Genomic DNA, 20,924 nt, shown 5'->3' on the forward strand with positions numbered 1-20,924 from the left:
CCCCACCAATCATCCCCCAACCATCCCCCCTCCAAATCATCCCCCCCAATCATCCCCACCCCACCCCAATCATCCCCCACCGCCCCCCAATCATCCCCCACCCCCCAATCATCCCCCACCCCCCCAATCATCCCCCACTCCCCAATCACCCCTCCCCCCTCCCCAATCATCCCCCCTCCCCAATCATCCCCCCATCCCCTGTGCACCCCCCTCCCATTCTACCCCCTCCTCCAGACGCTGCCAGTGGACGGCGCGGTGCCTCTCGGGAATTGTAGTTTTTTTTTGGTCGGGCCTGTTTGTGATTGGTGAATGTGGCTGACTCCCGGCATGCTACGGGAGGCGCGCCTGTGCGGTGCTGGACGCGTTGGAGCGGCAGGAAGAGGGCACAGAGTAAGTTTGGGTAATGATGGTGGTGGGTTTGTTCAGTTAGGACGGGTTCTGTCCATGAAGGGCATTCTTGAGAGTAACAGCAACACCTCAGGGCTTCACTTTGGTAACTTTCTTTCTTTAAAAAGAAACTTCCTTTTTCCTGTCGTCCTCGGGACTTTTTTTTCTGTGGTTAAAGTCGCTTCTACATGCGAACATTTGAACTAATGCCTCAGAGAGAATACACCCAGTGGTGTAAATACATTCAATTATGTTTTCCGGTTATCATTTGCGAGGTGTACTAACAGCAGGATTATCGTTTGCTATGCACTGGTAGACTTGGTTCTTGGGAATGAGGTGGGCTAAGTAGATTAAGTGACAGTAGGGGAACATTTAGGAGACAGTGATCATTGAACAAAGAACAAAGAAAAGTACAGCACAGGAACAGGCCCTTCGGCCCTCCAAGCCTGCGCCGATCATATTGCCCATTAACTAAAACATTTTGCATTTCCGGGGTCCGTAGCCCTCTATTCCCATCCTATTCATGTATTTGTCAAGCTGCCTCTTAAACACCACTATCATACCTTCTTCCGCGAATTCCAGACACTCTCTACCTTCTGCGTAAAATACTTGCCCCGCACATCTCCTTTATAGTTTTCTCCTCTCACCTTAAATCTGTGTCCCCTAGTAATTGACTCTTCCGCCCTGGGAAAAAGCTTCTGACTATCTACTCTGTCATAATTTTGTAAACTTCTATCAAGTCGCCCCTCAATCTCCGTCGCTCTAGTGAAAACAATCCGAGTTTCTCCAACCTCTCCTCATAGCTAATAACCTCCAGACCAGGCAGCATCCTGGTAAACCTCCTCTGCATCCTCTCCAGCGCCTCCATATCCTTCTGGTAATGTGGTGACCAGAATTGCACGCAATATTCCAAGTGTGGCCTAACCAAGGTTCTATACAGCTGCAACATGACTTCCCAGCTTTTATACTCAATACCCCTGCCAATGAAGGCAAGCATGCCATATGCCTTCCTGACTACCTTATCCACCTGCGTTGCCACTTTCAGTGACCTGTACACCTGTACACCCAGATCCCTCTGCCTGTTGATGCACTTAAGGGTTCTGCCATTTACTGTATAATTCTTGCCTGTATTAGACCTTCCGAAATGCATTACCTTGCATTTGTCTGGATTAAACTCCATCTGCCATTTCTCTGCCCAAGTCTCCAACCGATCTATATCCTGTTGTATCCTTTGACAATCCTCTTCACTATCTGCAACTCCTCCAACCTTAGTGTCGTCTGCAAACTTACTAATTAGCCCAGTTACATTTTCCTCCAAATCATTTATGTATACCACAAACAGCAAAGGTCCCAGCACTGATCCCTGCGGAACTCCACTAGTCACATTTCTCCATTCAGAAAAGCACCCTTCCACTGCTACCCTCTGTCTGCTATGACCAAGCCAATTCTGTATCCATCCTGCCAGCTCACCTCTGATCCCGTGCGACTTTACCTTCTGTACCAGTCTGCCATGAGGGACCTTGTCAAAAGCCTTACTGAAATCCATGTATAGAACATCCACTGCCCTTTCATCGTCAATCATCTTTGTCACTTCCTCAAAAAACTCGATCAAGTTAGTGAGACACAACCTCCCCTTCACAAAACCATGCTGCCTCTCACTAACACGCTCATTTGCTTCCAAATGGTAGTAAATCCTGTCATGAAGAATCTCCAATAATTTCCCTACCACTGACGTAAGGCTCACCGGCCTGTAATTTCCTGGATTATCCCTGCTACCCTTCTTAAACAATGGAACAACATTGGCCATTCTCCAGTCTTCTGGGACCTCACACGTAGTCAGTGAGGATACAAAGATTTCTGTCAAGGCCCCAGCAATCTCCTCCCTTGCCTCCCTCAGTACTCTGGGGTAGATCCCATCTGGCCCTGGGGACTTATCCACCTTAATATGCTTCAAGACGCCTAACATCTCTTTTTTGATCTCAACAGGATCCAGGCTATCTACACACTCTTCCCTTGACAAATCGACCGCTAAGTCCTTCTCTTTGATGAAGTATTCATTTAGTATCTCTCCCATTTCTTCTGGCTCCACACACAGATTCCCACCTCTGTCCCTGAGTGGGCCTACCCTTTCCCTGGCTACCATCTTGCTTTTTACATATGTATAAAAGGCCTTGGGATTTTTCTTAATCCTGGTTGCCAGTGACTTTTCATGACCCCTTTTAGCCCTCCTGACTTCTTGCTTAAGTTTCTTCCTACTTTCTTTGTATTCTCCACGGGCTTCATCTGTTCCCAGCCTTCTAGACCTTACAAATGCTTCCCTTTTCTTTTTGACTAATCTCCCAATATCCTTCTTAATCCAAGGTTCCTGAAATTTGCCATGCTTATCCTTAATCCTAGCAGGAACATGCCGATCTTGAATTCTTATCAAGTGACATTTGAAAGCCCCCCACATGTCAGTTGTTGATTTGCCCTCAAACATCCGCCTCCAGTCTAGATTCCTCAGTCCCTGCCTAATATTGTTATAATTAGCCTTCCCCCAATTAAGCACCTTAACCCGAGGACTCCTGTTATCCTTATCCACCAGTACCTTGAAACTTACTGAATTATGGTCACTTTTCCCGAAATGCTCTCCTACTGAAACTTCGACCACCTGGCCGGGTTCATTCCCTAATACCAGGTCCAGTATTGCCCCTTCCCTAGTTGGACTATCTACATATTGTCTCAGGAAGCCCTCCTGGATGCACCTTACAAATTCTGCACCATCCAAACCCCTAGCACTAAGTGATTCCCAGTCAATATAGGGAAAGTTTAAAATCACCCACCACCACAACCCTATTGCTTTTACATCTTTCCAAAATCTGCCTACATAACTGTTCCTCAATCTCCCGCCAGCAATTGGGAGGCCTATAGTAAACCCCCAACATTGTGACTGCACCCTTCCTATTCCGGAGCTCTACCCATATTGCCTCGCTGCATGAGCCCACCGAGGTGTCCTCCTGTCGTACAGCTGTGATATTCCCCTTAAGCAGCAGTGCAACTCCCCCACCTCTTCTACATCCCTCTCTATCCTGCCTGAAACATCTAAATCCTGGAACGTTTATCTGCCAATCCTGTCCATCCTTCAACCAAGTCTCTGTAATAGCAATAACATCATAGTCCCAAGTACTAATCCAAGCTCTAAGCTCATCTGCCTTGCCTGTTATACCTCTCGCATTGAAACAAATGCATTTCAGACCCCCAGTCCCACTGTGTCCAGTAATTTCTCCCTGCCTGCCCTTCCTCTTAGTCCTACTGGCCATATTCACTGGTTCCCAGTCCTTTATTTCACCTGCTGACCTATTGCTCTGGTTCCCACCCCCCTGCCATACTAGTTTAAACCCTCCCGAGTGACACTAGCAAACCTCGCAGCCGGGATATTGGTGCCCCTCCAGTTTAGATGCAACCCGTTCTTCTTGTACAGGTCCCACCTGCCCCGGAAGAGATCCCAATGATCCAGATATCAGAAACCCTCCCTCCTACACCATCTGTTCAGCCACGTGTTCAGCTGCACTATCTTCCTATTTCTAGCCTCACTGGCACGTGGCACAGGGAGTAATCCTGAGATTACAACCCTAGAGGTCCTGTTTTTTAACTTTCTGCCTAACTCCCTGAACTCCTGCTGCAGGACCTCGTCACTCTTCCTGCCAATGTCGTTAGTACCAATGTGTACCACGACTTCTGGCCGTTCTCCCTCCCCCTTCAGAATGACCCGTACCCGATCAGAGACATCCTGGACCCTGGCACCAGGGAGGCAACATACCATCCTGGTGTCTCTTTCACGACCATAGAAGCGCCTATCTGAGCCCCTGACTATAGAGTCCCCTATGACAATTGCTCTTCTGTGCTTTGACCCCCCCTTCTGAACAACAGAGGCAGCTGTGGTGCCACTACTCTGACTACTGACTACTGCTGTTGATTTCCCCTGATAGGCCATCCCCCCCCAACAGTATCCAAAACGGTATACCTGTTAGAGAGGGGGACAGCCACAGGGGATTTCTGCACTGACTGCTTGCCCCTTCTAGCGGTCGCCCATCTATCTGTCTGTACCTTGGGTGTGACTACGTCTGTAAAACTCCTGTCAATGACGCTTTCCGCCACCTGAATGCTCCTAAGTGCATCCAACTGCTGCTCCAACCGATCCATGTGGTCTGTGAGGAGCTGCAATTGGGTACACTTCCTGCAGATGTAGTTGTCCGGGACACTTAAGCGTCACAGATTTCCCACATCCCACAGGTGAAGCACTTCACCCCAGCAACTGCCATTTCTAGAACTATTTAATAAATTAATTTAAATCTAATAACTGCTTATTGACTCTTTATTAACTATACTTTCCCTAGGGCTAGATTTCTACTATTAATGCTAAATTCTAAGAACTAATCCCCTGATTCTGGTCTAGGTACCCTCTGCTTATTAATTAAGTGATTAATTTATTTGGTTTAATTAGTTTAACAATGTTTTAGTTTCAAATTCAGTGTAGATTCCCTAGCAGCCAATCAGGTCACAGATTTACCGTGACGCCACTTTTGATTTTTTTTAAGACCTAAGGTCCGCGAATCCCCAAGGTAAGGTTTTTATCCTCACCTCCCTGGAACTCTGCCCTCCGACTCTGCTCCCTGGAACTAGGCCGTGGATCCCCGAGGCAAGGTTTTTATCCTCACCTCCCTGGAACTCCGCCCTCCGACTCTGCTCCCTGGAACTAGACCGCGAATCCCTGAGGTAAGGTTTCTATCCTCACCTCCCTGGAACTCCGTCTTCCGACTCTGCTCCCTGGAACTAGGCCGCGGATCCCTGAGGTCAGGTTTTTATACTAACCTCTCTGGAACTCCGACTCTGCTCCCTGGAACTAGGCCGCGGATCCCCGAGGTAAGGTTTTTATACTCACCTCTCTGGAACTCCGCCCTCCGATTCTGCTCCCAGGAACTAGGCTGCGAATCCCCGAGGTAAAGTTTTTATACTCACCTTCCTGGAACTCTGCCCTCTGACTCTGCTCCCAGGAACTAGGCTGCGAATCCCCGAGGTAAGGTTTTTATACTCACCTCTCTGGAACTCCGCCCTCCGACTCTGCTCCCTGGAACTAGGCCGTGAATCCTCGAGGTAAGGTTTTTATACTCACCTCTCTGGAACTCTGCCCTCTGACTCTGCTCCCTCGAACTCCTGGAATTGGATTGTAAGGTTTAGGATTACGGTGGAAAAGGATATTCTGTTGAGCTTTTGACTGCACTCTGTAGATGGGGGGAGTCAGAAGGTGACATGCCTGATTGCGATTCTTGTTCTAATTTGTTTTTTTACTTCAAACACTGGCATCAATTGTAACAACGCAGACTCAGGTCTTCATCGATGAGACGTACTACACAATACAGCTCAAATTGTGACTGAGGCCATCCAAGTCAGACAATCATCCTTATACTGAACTTCTGCCTGAGAGATCCATTCCTGGTGGCATCACAACCATTCACACTGCGTTAGCTGAATCTGTTGAATGGATTGTTAACCTCAACACCTTAACTATAACTGCTTCCCCAGGCATATGAATAATAAAAAACTACATGACCCAGTGTGTGCACTCAGGTTCATCACACTACATGAGTTTTGGATGAAGGGACCGACTGTATTGTAGGCAAATTTGTTGTTGATGCGAAGATAGGTAGAAAAGCAAATACTGAGGAGGATACAAAGAGTCTGTAAAGTGATATAGATGGGTTTAGTGAGTAGGCAAAAATTTGGCAAGGAAAATGTGAGGTTGTCCACTTTGTCAAGAAGAATAAAAAAGCAGAATATTTAATGGAGAGAGACTGTAAAATGCTGCAGTAGAGGGATCAGTGTGTCCTTGTACATTGATCGCAAAAGATCAGCATGTAGGTACAGCAAGGAATTAGGAAGGCAAATGGAATGTTCGCCTTTATTGCAAGGGAGATGGTGTATAAAAATAGGGAAGTCTTGCTACAACTGTACAGGACGTTGGTGAGACCATACCTGGCATTCTGTGTAATGTTTTGGTCTCCTTAAGGAACAATATACTTGCTTTGGAAGCAGTTCAAAGAAAGTTCACTAAGCTGATTCCTGGATAAAAGACATGTCTTATGAAGAAAGGTTGAACAGGTTGGGTGTATACACATTGGAGGTTAGAAGAATGAGAGGTGATCTTATTTAAACATAAACAATTCTGAGGGGGATTGACAAGGGTAGATGTTGAGAGGATGTTTCCTGTCACGGGGAACCTAGAACAAGGCGGGGTTTAAAAATAAGGGATCCAAGAGGAATTTCTTCTGAGGGTCATTAGTATGTGTAATTCTCTTCCCCAGTAAGCCTAAGAGGCTGGGCCATTTGCATATATTCAAGGCTGAATTAGACCGATTTTTGACTGACAAGGGAGTTGAGGGTTATGGGGGACATGCAGGAAAGTGGTGTTAAGATCACAATCAGATCTGTCACGATCTTATTGAATGGCAGAGCATGCTCGATAGGCCGAATGGCCTCCTGCTGCTCGTATTTCTTATGATCTCATGTTTCCAGGTTAGAAAATTGTTGTATTGATTTTTTTCATTCTCAGGATGTGGGTGTTGCTGGCAAAGCCAGCATTTGTAGTTGACTTTAGATGGTGATGGGCTGCCTTCTTGAACCACTGTGTTTTAGAATGTTGCAGATTGTCTCAGCTGCTGCGCTGGAATTTGTCACAGTTGTCAAAATGTGAGCAGAATTTTCAGAGCAGGTTGTTAGATTGAATGGCCTGAAACCACCTCAGTGAGATGGAAGCTATTGATAAAAATATTTCTTTTCTTTTTTCAGCTTCGTAGTTACAGAGCATCAACCAGTCAGAGAAAAACTCAAAGAAAAGCTGCATAATTTTAACAACATCGAGTTAACCCAGCGTGGCAAATGTATGCGCTCTACTTAGTGCCCTCTTCACTTGTTTCCAGATTTTTTTAAAACCAATTTCAAACTCTTAAACTGTCATGGTGATCTTTAAACTCATGTTCTCTGGATTTTAAATCCAAACCTCTGGATTACTAGTTTTGAATTAGCTTCAGTTGTGTTACTAAAAGCTTTTTTCCTCGCATTCAGTTCAATAACTGAACTCCATTTGTGCTGAACTTTCATGATAAAACTCCATATTAGGCATGTCCCCTATGAATCATGGGCAATTTACAGGTCATTATTCCTACGCCATGGATTTTACCGTGGAACACAGGAAAGGGTCTTGCAGGGAAATGAGGAGAAATCATTGGAAATGTGTTGAGACAGATGGGAATTAAGCCAGATGAGGGCAGTTTCAAAGTGGGGGAGAGCCACTGGGGAGGGAGTTAAAAAGAGGGATTTCAAAAGGGAGTAATCTCAGGAAACAACAATTTATGCTGCGTGAGAAGTGTGCTTATTAATTGCCAGGTGAACTCTGGTGGAGGAATTGCCATGGAAAATGCACCAAGGAAAAGGTAACTGTCAAGCTTTTGTTTAAATTCACACTAGGCAAGTCGACTCAGATTGGTCAACAGTTTGCCATGGGGAATGAACCAGGGAATTGCTGTCCCCAAAGCTTTTGTTTAGTTGAAAAAGATGCAATGCGTAGACATTTTCTCATGTTGTAAAGGACAGGGCCCTGTGTGTGAATATATGTAGCTTAAATGAGCCACAAGATGAACCCAACAGATGAACTTAAATTGGTTTTTGGTGTAATTCTTATCACAGTTGGGATTATTTAGTAAGCGTTGTCCAATCACAAACACACATCTATTGTTGGACACTATGTTCTGAGTTTTGCAAGCACAGGCTGGTTGAGTCTGGTCAGTACTTTGCCTGTTGTGACAGCTGAAGGGACATGCTGTTTTAAACAATCCACCAGTTGTTGGGATGTATGATTGCATACCTGGCATCACACCGGCATTGATGTTCATAGACCGCATTACTCATTTGTGTGGTAGGCAGAACAACTTTTTGGCTTGACGGCAGCATCCGGTTAGTGGAGAATACCAGTTGTGTTGCTACTGCATAGTAACGGCTGTAATCTGAAGTTGACTGGGCGTTTTTAAGGACCAAAAGTGGCAACCAATCAACACCCTCTCTCATGCAAATTGTTCTTCTCTTTGAGATTTGGTGTTCTTGCAAATCTTTCCTGGTGAGTGCAAAACCAAAAGCTTCGACAGCATGTCTCTTTTCAGCAATAATCACTTAAAGGAAATATCTGTTATAACACTATTGGTATTAATATTCTTGTTTTCCCCCTAATTAAAAAATGGTGCCCTGATATGAATTGCATGATAGTTCGACCTGTTTGTGATGCTGTTCTAATTCCATTGCCATCTTGAGTCTAAATCAACTCGACAGTAAACCATATTTCTGTAGTTTTCATTTTGCTGAATCCCTCCTCCAGTCATGATATATATAGACAGTAGGAGTGAGATAAAGGAAGAAACTATAATTTAGTATTGGAACCCAGATGACAAACTGAATTTCTTTCTTGTGGTTTATCATGTTCTGTGCCCTATCATTCCTAGCCGCCATTTGACACACTATATTTATTTTAATTTAGCCTTAGATTCTGACTCAATGAATGATTGAAAATTTTTTTGTGAGTAGAAGGATTCAGAAATTGTATATTTTTATCCCAATCCCACAGAAAATTTCCTGGTGGATTAACATTGTATTTATTAGAACTTAAAATAAAGTAAAAATAAACTTCAAACTTTGATTCATCCGAGCCAGAGTTTAGTCTGAGACTGCCAAAGGGGCCATGAGGCTATTGCACAACAGCATTTTTCACTTTCACTACATTTTTAAAGTGCTTTTTTTACTTCTGATTATTTTGAAGGAAATTATTTTCATATGTTAACTTTCTTTCCCAGTTTTCTTCTCTTCTAAAAGTGTGGACTGCTGCTTTGGGATACTGACATCAGCTATCCTTTGAATCTCACCCAACTGTTGGTTCTTTATATGTGAGACTAGATTGTCAGCAATTCAACAACACTGAAGTCAATTGTAATGGCCCAAAAACCTCACGGCTGAGATAATTTGAGTCAACGCAGACTGGCAATTGGACATGGGACTTTTCTGGTCTGTGGGCTACTTGCCGCACCAGTATCTTTTCTCATGGTGTGGGGGAAGGCAGGGTGGGGGAGCACAGTGGCAAAGGAGAGAGAGAATTTTTATATGAAAGGAAATCTCTGAATGTGTACTATTCAAGGAGACTACGAACCAGCCACTTATAACTTTGATCTCTTGCTAATTTAAAGTTTCTTCTCTAAAGTTGCCATCAGGCATTTATTTTAAGTTTACATGCCTGGAAACAGTTAGTGATTTTGTTGGGTTGAATTGAAATACTTTTATTTAAAGCTAGGCAAGCAGTGAACCTGTGTGTTTATGTGGTTTCAGTCTTGTAATTTAGTATAGTGAAGAGTCTTGTTCTCAATGTTGATAGTTCCAGTTCCTTTGGACCAAGTAGTATATATAAACCTCACTTGTATTAATCGGGTGATCCTGTAGCTTCTGTACATTACATTGATTTGGTCGCAGATTGAAAAGGTGCATTGTGGAACTAACTCTCCAGCTTTCTACCCTTTTTGAAACTCTGTAAGTAGCTCAGGATAGATTTAACATTTTTATTCTGTTGTCCATCAGTTCCTTGAGGAGGGCAAGATTTGATTCTGGAGTGTATCAATGCCTAATGCAATTTGTGAACAGCAAATTATTAATTAAGTACTTGATTCAAGCAAAATGTTTTGCTCCCCTTGTGATACATCAGTGTTTTGCATTGGTTGAGAACTGATTTTGATTCAAACAAGTGAATTTCACTTTGAGTTCGAATTAGTGAGTGCAGTGTTGGGGGTGGAACCCTTTGGGTTTTGAGCTAAGGAGTGTATTATCAGAGTCAGGCATTGTCTAGAATTTAGCAAAGTAAATGTTTTACTAGGGTCTCAGTACCCCTAGGATTTGAAATAGTGAGTGTATTGATATGTCTGGGACCCAACGGAGCTTGAATTGGTGAGTGGATTGTTGGCTCCAGAATCCAATAAAGTTTGAACTAGTGAGTGCGTTGTTGCAGTTCAAGACCGTCTGGGATTTGAATTAATGAGTGCATTTTTGGTCTGGAACCCTTGATGCTTAAGGTATTATTGAGTATATTGGAAACTGGCATACTCTTGGACCTGAACTGTTGAGTGTATTGCTGAAGTCCAATATTCAGTGGAATTTGAACTGAGGATTGTATTGTTGGGTGTGAGATTTGAACTGATCGAGTGCATGTTGTCTCGTGGACCTCTTGAGCTTGAAGTACTATTCTCTATTGTTGGAATCTGTAACCACCTGGATTTCATCTAGTGAGTATGTTGTTGGGGTCGGGCCATGGAACCTGATCAACTGAGTGTATTCTTTTTGTTTTGGGACCCTTGCAACCTGCACACCTCACCAAGGAGGGCAAGAACAGCAATGTTCTTCCCTTCTAAATCACACATCATTCTGATTTGGACATATACACCTTTTCTTCAGCATCACTGGAAAACCCAACTAGAATTCCCTACCTAACACTATTTTGGGACACAAATCTCGCTAAAGTTATATGGAAATATGGTTGAAGTGAAGATATGATGAAATGTTGCAATAATTAAACCTGATCCAGATAGTTTCTAATGCATCAGAATATTTAAAAAAACCTCACTCAGCAAAAAGAAACCCAGTTCCTTTTATTGACAAGTAATAAACAATTTTTTAATCAATTGTATCTTCAATGCTTATAAAGTGTGAACTATTGCTTTACATACCCAGATGGTTTTTCAAACTTTGAACACTTGTTAGTTACTAGAATCATAAGGGTTACAGCATAGGAGGAGGCCATTCGGCTCATCAATCCACACTATGTGCAAGAGCAATGCAACCAGTCTCACCTCATAATATCCTCAGAACTGAAGTTCCTTGCTTTTTTTTTATTCAAGGGATGTGGGCTTCACTGGCTAGGCCAGCATTTATTGCCCAACCCTAATTGCCCTCATCCCTGGAACTATTCTTGTAAATCTTTTCTGCACTCATTCTGAAGCCTTCACATTCTTCCTAAAATGCAGTGCCCAGAAGTGGACACAATACACCAATTACAAATAGGTTTTAAGTGACCACAATGTGTCTGATTTCACAGTAGTAACATTGCATATGTTAACATTTCAGGAGCCAGAGTTTTCTGGCCAATTGCTCTGAACTTGATGGGGGATTGTTTACAAAGATTAGCACTTTAAAACCAAATCCAGGCAGCATGCCACTACCTGACCTCATGTCAAGATAGACAAATGATGAGAAAACAGCGGTCATGGCATCCATTTTAAGCATCCCATTGCCTAGATCTAGCTACCATTCAAATTTCAGTGTTCTCCTGATCATTGAGTGAGGTTCTGAATGTAAAATGGATGTCTCTCAGCAGGGTTGGGTGGATGGGTGAAGGGTATCAAGGAAGTCACCCACAGTGGGTCTCAATAGCAGTGCTAGAAAAACTTGGGATCTGCCCACCCTCGACATTTTTTTTAAAAATTAATAGTCCAGAGTGAAAGAACAAAGGTCTTAGTGCAGAACATCACCAAGTATGAAAAATCGGAGAAGTTGGGGTACATCGAGAAGCATTGAAGAGATGGCGCAAAACTTGAATTTTAAAACTCTGAAGAATGCTGAAATAAAGGAACACTAAGGAGAGAGAATTTTTTTACTGTTTAAGGACCTGGAAAACAATGAATTAGGATGATAAATTATGCTGTGTCTTGGGGCAGGATTTTCAAGACCCCGTTATCAAATGGGGATCAGAAACCTCTACTGTGTGCAAAACAGTCACTCGTTTGTAATTTCTTTCCTAAATTGGCCAATTAGTAGACAGGATGGGCTCGCCATCATATTAAGGATGGTGGATGGCTTCTCAACACTGGTAGCCCTCCAGCTTGAAAGCAGCAGCAGAATGCCATGGCGGGTAAGTGAAAGAGTGTACCAAAATGGAGGCACCCTTTCTTCAACTTCTTCACATCTGAAGTAAAAAATAGATTCAGCAGCTGGCCCACCATTGTGGAGGCGAGGGGAGGGATGCTCCACAGGGCAGCCTGCAGCTGCTGCTTAACCTCCAGGCAGATAAACTGTCCCATGCCGCCTGCAGGGACCTAAAGGCCAATTGGAAAATACCCTAAAATGTATTAATGTACATTAGCAATATGAATTGGCCACCCACTACTTGCAGGCAGGTAGCCCTTCCAACTCCCTCCCCCGGCCCCCAAGAAAGTGGCCCAGGGGTGGGTTGAAGTCAGGGAAGCAACAGGCCAGGTTGGTGGTGCAGAATTCTGTGATTACCCTCCTTCAACTCTGTTCTTGGCTACAAGTTCAACCCCATTGGGCCAGATTTTGTTCTCAGAATCACTGAGAGGCTAATCAAGTTCACCATTATTTATGCGGAAGTGGTCCAGGAACTTCAGGCAAAGGGCAAAAAGTGTGACTAAATGTGGATATCCAAAAGTTGGTGTCTAGGTTGTGCAGCTCTTCCATTAGCTTTGTGAGAACAGCGTCTTGTTGCTGCCTCACCATTGAAATGTATTGAATAATGTGAAGTTGCTGCATTTGCACAGTAGACATGACCTGACCTTACCATGAGGTTGTCCATTCCCTTCCAAGTACCCTTTTAATGACTTTATAAGTATTAATTACTGCTAGTCAGCCTCTCTATTGCAAGTATCAAATCTCATTCCTTCAGATTTTGACTGTTGTAAAATGTAAACCTTAATTTTTTTGTTTTTCCTTTATTTCACAGAATCACAGAGTGCAGAAGAGGCCCTTCGGCCCATTGAATCTGCACCGACACATGAGAAACACCTGACCTATCTACCTAATCCCATTTACCAGCACTTGGCCCATAGCCTTGAATGTTATGACATGCCAAGTGCTCATCCAGGTACTTTTTAAAGGATGTGAGGCAACCCGCCTCCACCACCCTCCCAGGCAGCGCATTCCAGACCGTCACCACGCTCTGGGTAAAAAATATTTTCCTCTCATCCCCCCTAAACCTCCTGCCCCTCACCTTGAACTTGTGTCCCCTCGTGAGTGACCCTTCAACTAAGGGGAACAGCTGCTCCCTATCCACCCTGTCCATGCCCCTCATAATCTTGTACACCTCGATCAGGTCGCCTCTCAGTCTTCACTGCTCCAATGAAAACAACCCAAGTCTATCCAACCTCTCTTCATAACTTAAATGTTTCATCCCAGGCAACATCCTGGTGAATCTCCTCTGTACCCCCTCCAGTGCAATCAAATCCTTCCTATAATGTGGCGACCAGAACTGCACACAGTACTCCAGCTGCGGCCTCACAAAGGTTCTAGACTACGCCAACATGACCTCCCTACTTTTGTAATCTATGCCTCGATTGATAAAGACAAGTGTCCCATATGCCTTTTTCACCACCCCACTAACATGCCCCTCTGCCTTCAGAGATCTATGGACACACACGCCAAGGTCCCTTTGTTCTTCAGAACTTCCTAGTGTCATGCCATTCATTGAATACTTCCTTGTCAAATTACTCCTTCCAAAATGTATCACCTCATACTTTTCAGGGTTAAATTCCATCTGCCACTTATCTGCCCATTTGACCATCCCATCTATATCTTCCTGTAGCCCAAGACACTCAACCTCACTGTTAACCGCCCGGCCAATCTTTGTGTCATCCGCAAATTTACTAATCCTATCCCTCACATTGTCATCTATGTTGTTTATATAAATGACGAATAATAGGGAACCCAGCACCCATTTCTCTTTCTCTTAATCTAATCTTTCTTTCACTCTCTGTATTTCTCTTTCTAGATCTAATTTAACATTGAATTAACCCACTCAAATTTACACTTTTTCAGACCTTGTGGTGCTAATTTCAAAACTCTCAATCTGATTAGTTAAGGACTTGCCTTGTTCACTTAGGTCCTCGGTTTCCCTTGTTATCAGCTCACAGTTTCAGCAACTTAATGCAAAAAACTAAATGAGCAAGGGCAAGTCTAACTAATGGCAGGTGCTATTCAATACATTGCTGCAGCATATTATGGTAAGTATATATTAAGATCTCAAAATTAGTTGGGAACTAAGCGTTTTTTTTAACTTGAGAAATCAGCGACCACTTTACAGCTAAGAAAGTACAATGACAAAGCAGATAGAGTCATCGAACCTTTCAGGCCCTTCTAAAAGGGATACACCAGCAGCAGTAGATGCTGTCAGTCAGATAAGCGTGCATGCAGCTGGATCTAGTTTAACTTTGTAGAACTATTGCAAACATATCCATAGATGTGCACGTGAAAACTATTTTGTGACGCACACACCCAATTCCTTGTGGCATCTGTTCTTAGTAAATGTGCAATGGTTGCACTTTGAGTATACATGGTTGGAAAAACAAATCTCAACTTGTTGTTCAATTCAAACGTCAGCATTGTTTGGATCCTAGGCTTTCCTGTAAGGGATTGCAACAAAGGAGCAGAGTAACTAATACAATGCACAGAAGTATTCAACCCCTCGAGTTTGCTCCTCCATTCAATTAGATCATGGCTGATTTGCACTTCAACCCCATTTAGCTGCCTTTGCTCCATAGCCTTTGATAGCCTTACCTATCAAAAAGCAATCCACCATCTCAGCTTGAAAGCTCCAGTTGTCTCAGCATCCACACCCTTTTGGGGGGAGTGTTCCAGATTTCTACTACCCTTTGTGTAAAAAAAAAAGTACTTTCTGATTCTGCACCTGAATGATCTACCTCTAATTTAAAGATTATGTTCCTTGTTCTTGATTTCCCCGGCAGAATAAAATAGTTTATATACATCATCAAATCCTTTTAACGTTGTAAACACTTTGATCAAATCATCCTTCAGCCTTCTGTACCATTTTAATTCCTACAGTATGCAGATTAAACAAAAAGAACAACCTGTATATGTCCATGCCTTTAGCATGGAAAAACATCCCAAAATGCTTCACAGAATTTTTGTCAAAGAAATAGGTGTTAGGAAGAGCCTTAGAGGAGGAGAAAGACGCAGACCATGGTGGAGCTCAGATAGGGGAATTCCAAAGAAAGGCCCCTATTTAGCTGAAGATGCAGCCATCTATGGTGGAGCAAAGAGAGGAGGCAGAGTAGATGGGTTAGTGAAACAGAGAATTCAAGGGAGTTCTTGGACTGCAAGAGGTTGCAGAGCTTGGACGGAGGGAAGTCATATGGGGATTTAAACAGAGAATGGTAATTTTAAATTTGAGGCATTGTAGGAGTTTGTATCAGTGTGGAACAGTAAGAAAGGAGCTGATGGGTGAACAAGACTTGGTGCAGAATAGAACAAGGGCAGCAGAGATTTGAATCACCTGAGGTTTCAAAAAGTGGAGAATGAGAGCATTGGAGTGAAAGTGTTACTGTAATAGATCTGTGCAATGTGCTTTAGACATGGGGCGCAGAATCTTCTGGCTGGCATGCGGGTAGCGGAGTCCACATGCCAGCGCTTAAAATGTCGCACGAGCGTCCTGACGTCAGCGCGCGGCATTGCGATATTTCGGTCGGTGGGCGCGCTATGCAGCAGGACGCGCGCCCACCTTGTTAAGGCCATTAACTCTCCAATCGACCAGGATTTTGAGGGGCCCATGCGAACTTCGGTATTTTATATAGTACATTATGCCTGCATGGGGTTATATTAATTATAAGGTAAATAAAGTGAGCATTAGGCTTGATCTGAGCAATTAGAACTCTTTGTGATGTGAGACTTGGCAGGCTGGAGTCCTCAGTAATTTCCAGTTTCTTCAGCAATTATTTTTCTTTGCCAGTTTTTGCATCTGCTGAAGGTACTAACTCCATGCAGCTCCACAGCGCTACATCTTCACCTAAGTGACTATCCTTCATGTGAACTTACAGTGTGTGATGGCAAGGTCTTTGACTGTGAATCAAAAAGCATGATTGACCTCGTAACTACTAGAGGGAATCACTGGAAGGCCAACAGGCCAACTGAAGAAGAGTCATATGGACTTGAAACATTAACTCTGTCTTTCTCTCCACAGATGTTGTTAGACCTGCTGAGCTTTTCCAGCATTTTCTGTTTTATTATCAAGATTGTTGTTGAGTATTTGTTCTTCCTAACCTAGGCATGCTGAGGCCAATTGTAACAAGCCTACTACTCTGGCTGAAATCAACTAGCAGTACATATCATCAATCAATACTGCAACCTTCCTGGCCTGTATGACTCACCCATTCACAAGTGTCCTGTTGAGCTCTATTCCAGCATAGTTTGTGTGGCTGTGATACAGAAAATGAAATAATAGAACCTCACATTCTAATGGTGGGGATCCTCTTGTTTCAGGCCTGACCGTGCACTGAAGATGGAGAGCAAGGTTGAAGTTATCGTAAACACTCAACTGAAACAGGTAAATATATACAAACATTAGCCTCTGAACACAACAACAGACAGGCCAGTGCTCATGTGCTGCATGTATCACAGGATGAAGTCATGCTCACAGTTACACATGTATTTAAATAATAGCTCAATGTTGATTTTTTTTTTACACCTATAAATCTCATAAGATTCTATTTGGGACTGTAGCTTTAAATTTACAGTAAATGAAGGGAGCCATGTGACCTGCTCTCCTGTCTAGCTGACCTGTTAGAGATCAAAGGAAGGCTTAAATTTCCTTACTGAGAAGAAGGTGCAAGATATTTACACTTGGAGACAATGGCAGCAGTCTCTGAGTTTACCATAGCTGGACTCTAAGTCTCTTAAAGTCTCAGAAAGATGTTCTGATATTGGGTTGTAAAGTGTCCTGTGAAGTGTCCATTTACTTTTAAGATGAAAGGAAGTTGGTGTCAAGAATAGCTAACTGGCATTTCTACCTTAATGCAAGTTTAATGTGTTTCATGTTACCATGGGGAAGAGGGCAGAGGAAGCCATTTTTGAGATCAAGTTACAGGCTTTCCTACAAATAAACGACTAGCACAGATAGACAGTAATTCTGTGTGGTCAGCAGGGAGAAAAGGCTGCTTGACTGAGCTACCGCAGCCAGATGTGGGAGGAAAGTGGTCTCTAGTTGGAGATACACATCCTGCAGCTGTCAAAGGATTCCAAGAGATTGGTTCTGGCATAGCCATGGTAAAGGAATGTCAGAACAGGCTTAACTGCTGGTGTTGGATTTAAGGAACTGAGGAAAGCACCTGGTGACAGTCACTTGAAGTTATTACTGGGCAAAATGTGGATAGGGTAATCCATTGGAAATTGGGAGTAATTATGGACTGTTTCCTAAAAGGACTGTAATTCAAGAGAGAGAGCAACTTGTGGCAAGTATAAAAGGGGAATATTCCTCTCCGTAATTTAAAGTATAAGTTGTCTACAAAAAGAACGTAGTGTTTAGTCAATAGTGTTTTTAGTCATTTTTTTACAGTAAAAGTTTTAAAATGTAAAAACTTGACGTGTCATTCCTTCAGCCATTAACTGAAGTTCTAATTTCTTTGTAAATGCTATTGGTCTCTACTGAGATTGTAACATGATGCTTTTTAACCTAGATCAAGCATCTATACCTGTATGTCAATGCTAAAGAATGTGCAATGCACAAGTTAATGTGGCTGCAGTACTTAACCATGCTCCTTATAAGTATAAGTGATATTGGTTTATCGCTATACATTAGAGTAGGAAATATTCCAAAATATTCCTGATTCCAAAAATGAATATCCCTAAATTGCCTATTGTCTCAAATATCTATTCAGCTCTCCCTTGTATTTTTCCACATTCTCTGCCTCCCTGAGCAATCTGTTCCAGGCATTCAGCACTCTCTATATACAGTAGTTAATTCAAAATTGTCAGTGTATCACCCTCTTCTAAGCTTGAGCCCATGTCCCTATGTTTATGGCAATCTCAACCACATTAGAATTAATTTTATTCTTTTGCTTAATGATTTTAAATTCATTAGTTAAATGATACCTCCCCGACCCTTCTCATCTCCACAGTGAGCAGTCCCAGGTTCTTCAGATGCCTTTGATCTACTCGTGTAGTGTCTGACTTTAGCTGTATCTCTCATACTTGGCAGCTTTGAAATATTATAATTTAAGTCTTGAGAGCCCAGTGTTTGCACATTGTTGCAAGATGTGCATTGTATTAAAATGCATAAGTTAGGATACAGAGATCAGCCTAGAGTCCTGTAACTGCAGCATCACTAAAAATGGGAGCTGTGCTTTTCCCAGAAGAGATTCGTCATCCCAGTGAAGCTAGTGCTGCAGACAATATCATTGGGTCCAGCTTCACTGCTTACTCAAAGTTAGACCCTGTTTCTAAAAGCAGAGAGGACATTGTTGACGACAATAAAAAAATTAAATTAAATCTACCATTAGCAGAGCACTTTGGTAACCCTGCTACGGTCATCTTGAATGTACCCAATGATAACAAAAGACTTTGCCATAGAACATCAATTACCTGGGCTCCCTTTGAGAATATGCGTGCTGGAAAGTGTATGTTAATATAGATTTTAACCAAGGGCCAGAATGTGTAGCATTCCCCTGCATTAAAGCCACTGCATTTCAAAAATAATTTATAGTGTGAGATACTTTGAGACATTTAAGAAGGGGTGTAGAGATAAGCCAGGGAACTACAGACCAGTGAGTCTCACGTCAGTGGTAGGGAAACTATTGGAGAAAATTCTGAATGAGAGAATCTAACTCCATTTGGAGAGGCAAGGTTTGATCAGCGATAGTCAGCATGGCTTTGTCAGAGGGAGGTCATGCCTAACAAATTTGATTGATTTTTTTGAGGAGATGATCAGGTGTGCAGATGAGGGTAGTACAGTTGATGTAGTTTATATGGATTTCAGCAAAGCCTTTGACAAGGTCCCATATGGGAGACTTATAAAGAGGGCAAATGCACATGGGATACAGGGTAATTTGATAAGGTGGATTCAAAATTGGCTTAATTGTAGGAGACAGGGGGTTCTCTACCATGGTTTAACACAAGCCTACCTTCACTGGCCAATATGCGTGTTGGGATTCTTACAGTTCCACATACTATAAAATCGGTCTTATTGGAAACCTTTTAAATAGGGCCCGAGCCATTTGCTCACCATGCAAGCTTCATGCTGAAATAGGAAGCATCAAAGGCATCCTGTGGGATAATGGCTACCCTGATCGGATCATTCCACGCTGTATATCACACAAACTCATGAATGGCCCGAAGGCCGTCACTTTCATCCCTGAAAAGTGCTCAGATTACCCTGGAAGGGCAAGGTATCTCAGCTGTTTCATGCTGCTACTATGCAATAGCAACGTGAGTGGTATTCACCACTAACAGGATGCTGCCGTCAGGCCAAAAAGACGCTCTGCCTATCACCCAAATGAGTAATGTGGTATATGAATTTAAGTGCCAGCGTGATGGCCCAAAGAATAGCATGTCCCAGCCGCTGTTTGCAACTCAAAACAGTGTCCAAAATTAGATGTGATTCCACGATTGGACAGTATTTGCTAAATAATCCTCATTGTGCTAAGAATTATACTGGCAACCAATTTAAGATTGTCAGTCGGGCTCACAGTGTGGCGGATTTGCGTGTAATAGAAGCTACATATATTAATACACAGGGCCCTGTTCTTTGCAGACAGAGCATGTATACACAATGTACCTGTTTCAGCTAAACAAAATAAGTGACAGCCAATTGCTGACTCATTCCTCAGGGCAATCACTTGACCAATCGGGGGTCAAGCTGCGTGGTTTAAATTTTGACCAATGTTTGGCAGTTAACTATCAGTCACCATCACTGGTGCATTCTCCATGGCAACACTTCTGCCAATCAGAGTCCACTTGCCAACCAATCAACACTCTTCTCATACAGTATAAATTGTTGTTTTCTCCTTATATTGCTATCCTTGCGAAGTGTCTTGCTGAGTACAAGATGAAAAGCTTCAAAATGTCTCTTCTTTCAGCAGTACTCAAGTTTTGTACTACCAAACAATTATTTGTTTCTCCTTTCCTCTTCTGAAAATAAAGACGCTTGCTGGAGTACCATTCCACAGGTGCTGGCTTCTCCAATTTAATCTCCATGTTCATATTTCTCAAGGTGCTAAAATTCTCCTCTTGTGCATGGGTGATGGCTTGCACATCCAGGATAGAAGGATACCTTCAAATCTCTCTACTTAAAAGATCTATCTAATTAATCCAGTTCCCCTGCTCCTTCCCCAAAGCTCTACAATTTTTCCTTTGTACGCTCGCAGTAATGGTGGAAGGACTTAAGGTGAAAAAATAAATCATTAAGTATTCTCAAGTCTGAATCTCACTGACAAGTGCCCATGTATGAATAGTAGGCTGGGGCAGAATCAGATATAGTTATAATATCACCACAGGTAAACAACTGTTAAATGCTCTTTACTAGTAAAGAATACATACTTTTGTGAAGCAATGAAGGATAAAATTGTATGTCAGCAAGATGAAGGGAAAGGATAGAAGGGAAGCGAATATTACATTTTCAGATTCATGTCAGCCAGTAGAACTTTGTAAGAGGCACTAATTTTTAGGGGTGGGGCAGGGAAGTT

General features: G+C 42.8%; 2 protein-coding genes across 3 annotated transcripts in view; one reads left to right on the forward strand and one right to left on the reverse strand.

The window, feature by feature from the left end:
• The window catches only part of syt8 (synaptotagmin VIII), a 351,409-nt gene that overhangs the window by 135,256 nt on the left and 195,229 nt on the right, over positions 1–20,924 (reverse strand). The gene's annotated exons all lie outside the window — the stretch shown is intronic.
• The window catches only part of LOC144684835 (cytosolic 5'-nucleotidase 1A), a 50,800-nt gene continuing 30,188 nt past the window's right edge, over positions 313–20,924 (forward strand). Inside the window, exons 1-2 of one of the 2 annotated variants that reach the window (XM_078549122.1) lie at positions 313–390; positions 16,729–16,792. In XM_078549122.1, coding sequence (XP_078405248.1) covers positions 16,748–16,792 — 45 coding nt within the window. In that variant the 5' untranslated portion in view covers positions 313–390; positions 16,729–16,747. Of the gene's footprint in view, positions 391–7,818; positions 7,857–16,728; positions 16,793–20,924 lie in introns of those variants that run through there. The other variant, XM_078549121.1, reaches the window with a different exon arrangement.

The sequence above is a fragment of the Cetorhinus maximus genome, chromosome 9 (assembly GCF_964194155.1).
Source record: "Cetorhinus maximus chromosome 9, sCetMax3.hap1.1, whole genome shotgun sequence".
In the NCBI taxonomy this organism is placed as follows: domain Eukaryota; kingdom Metazoa; phylum Chordata; class Chondrichthyes; order Lamniformes; family Cetorhinidae; genus Cetorhinus; species Cetorhinus maximus.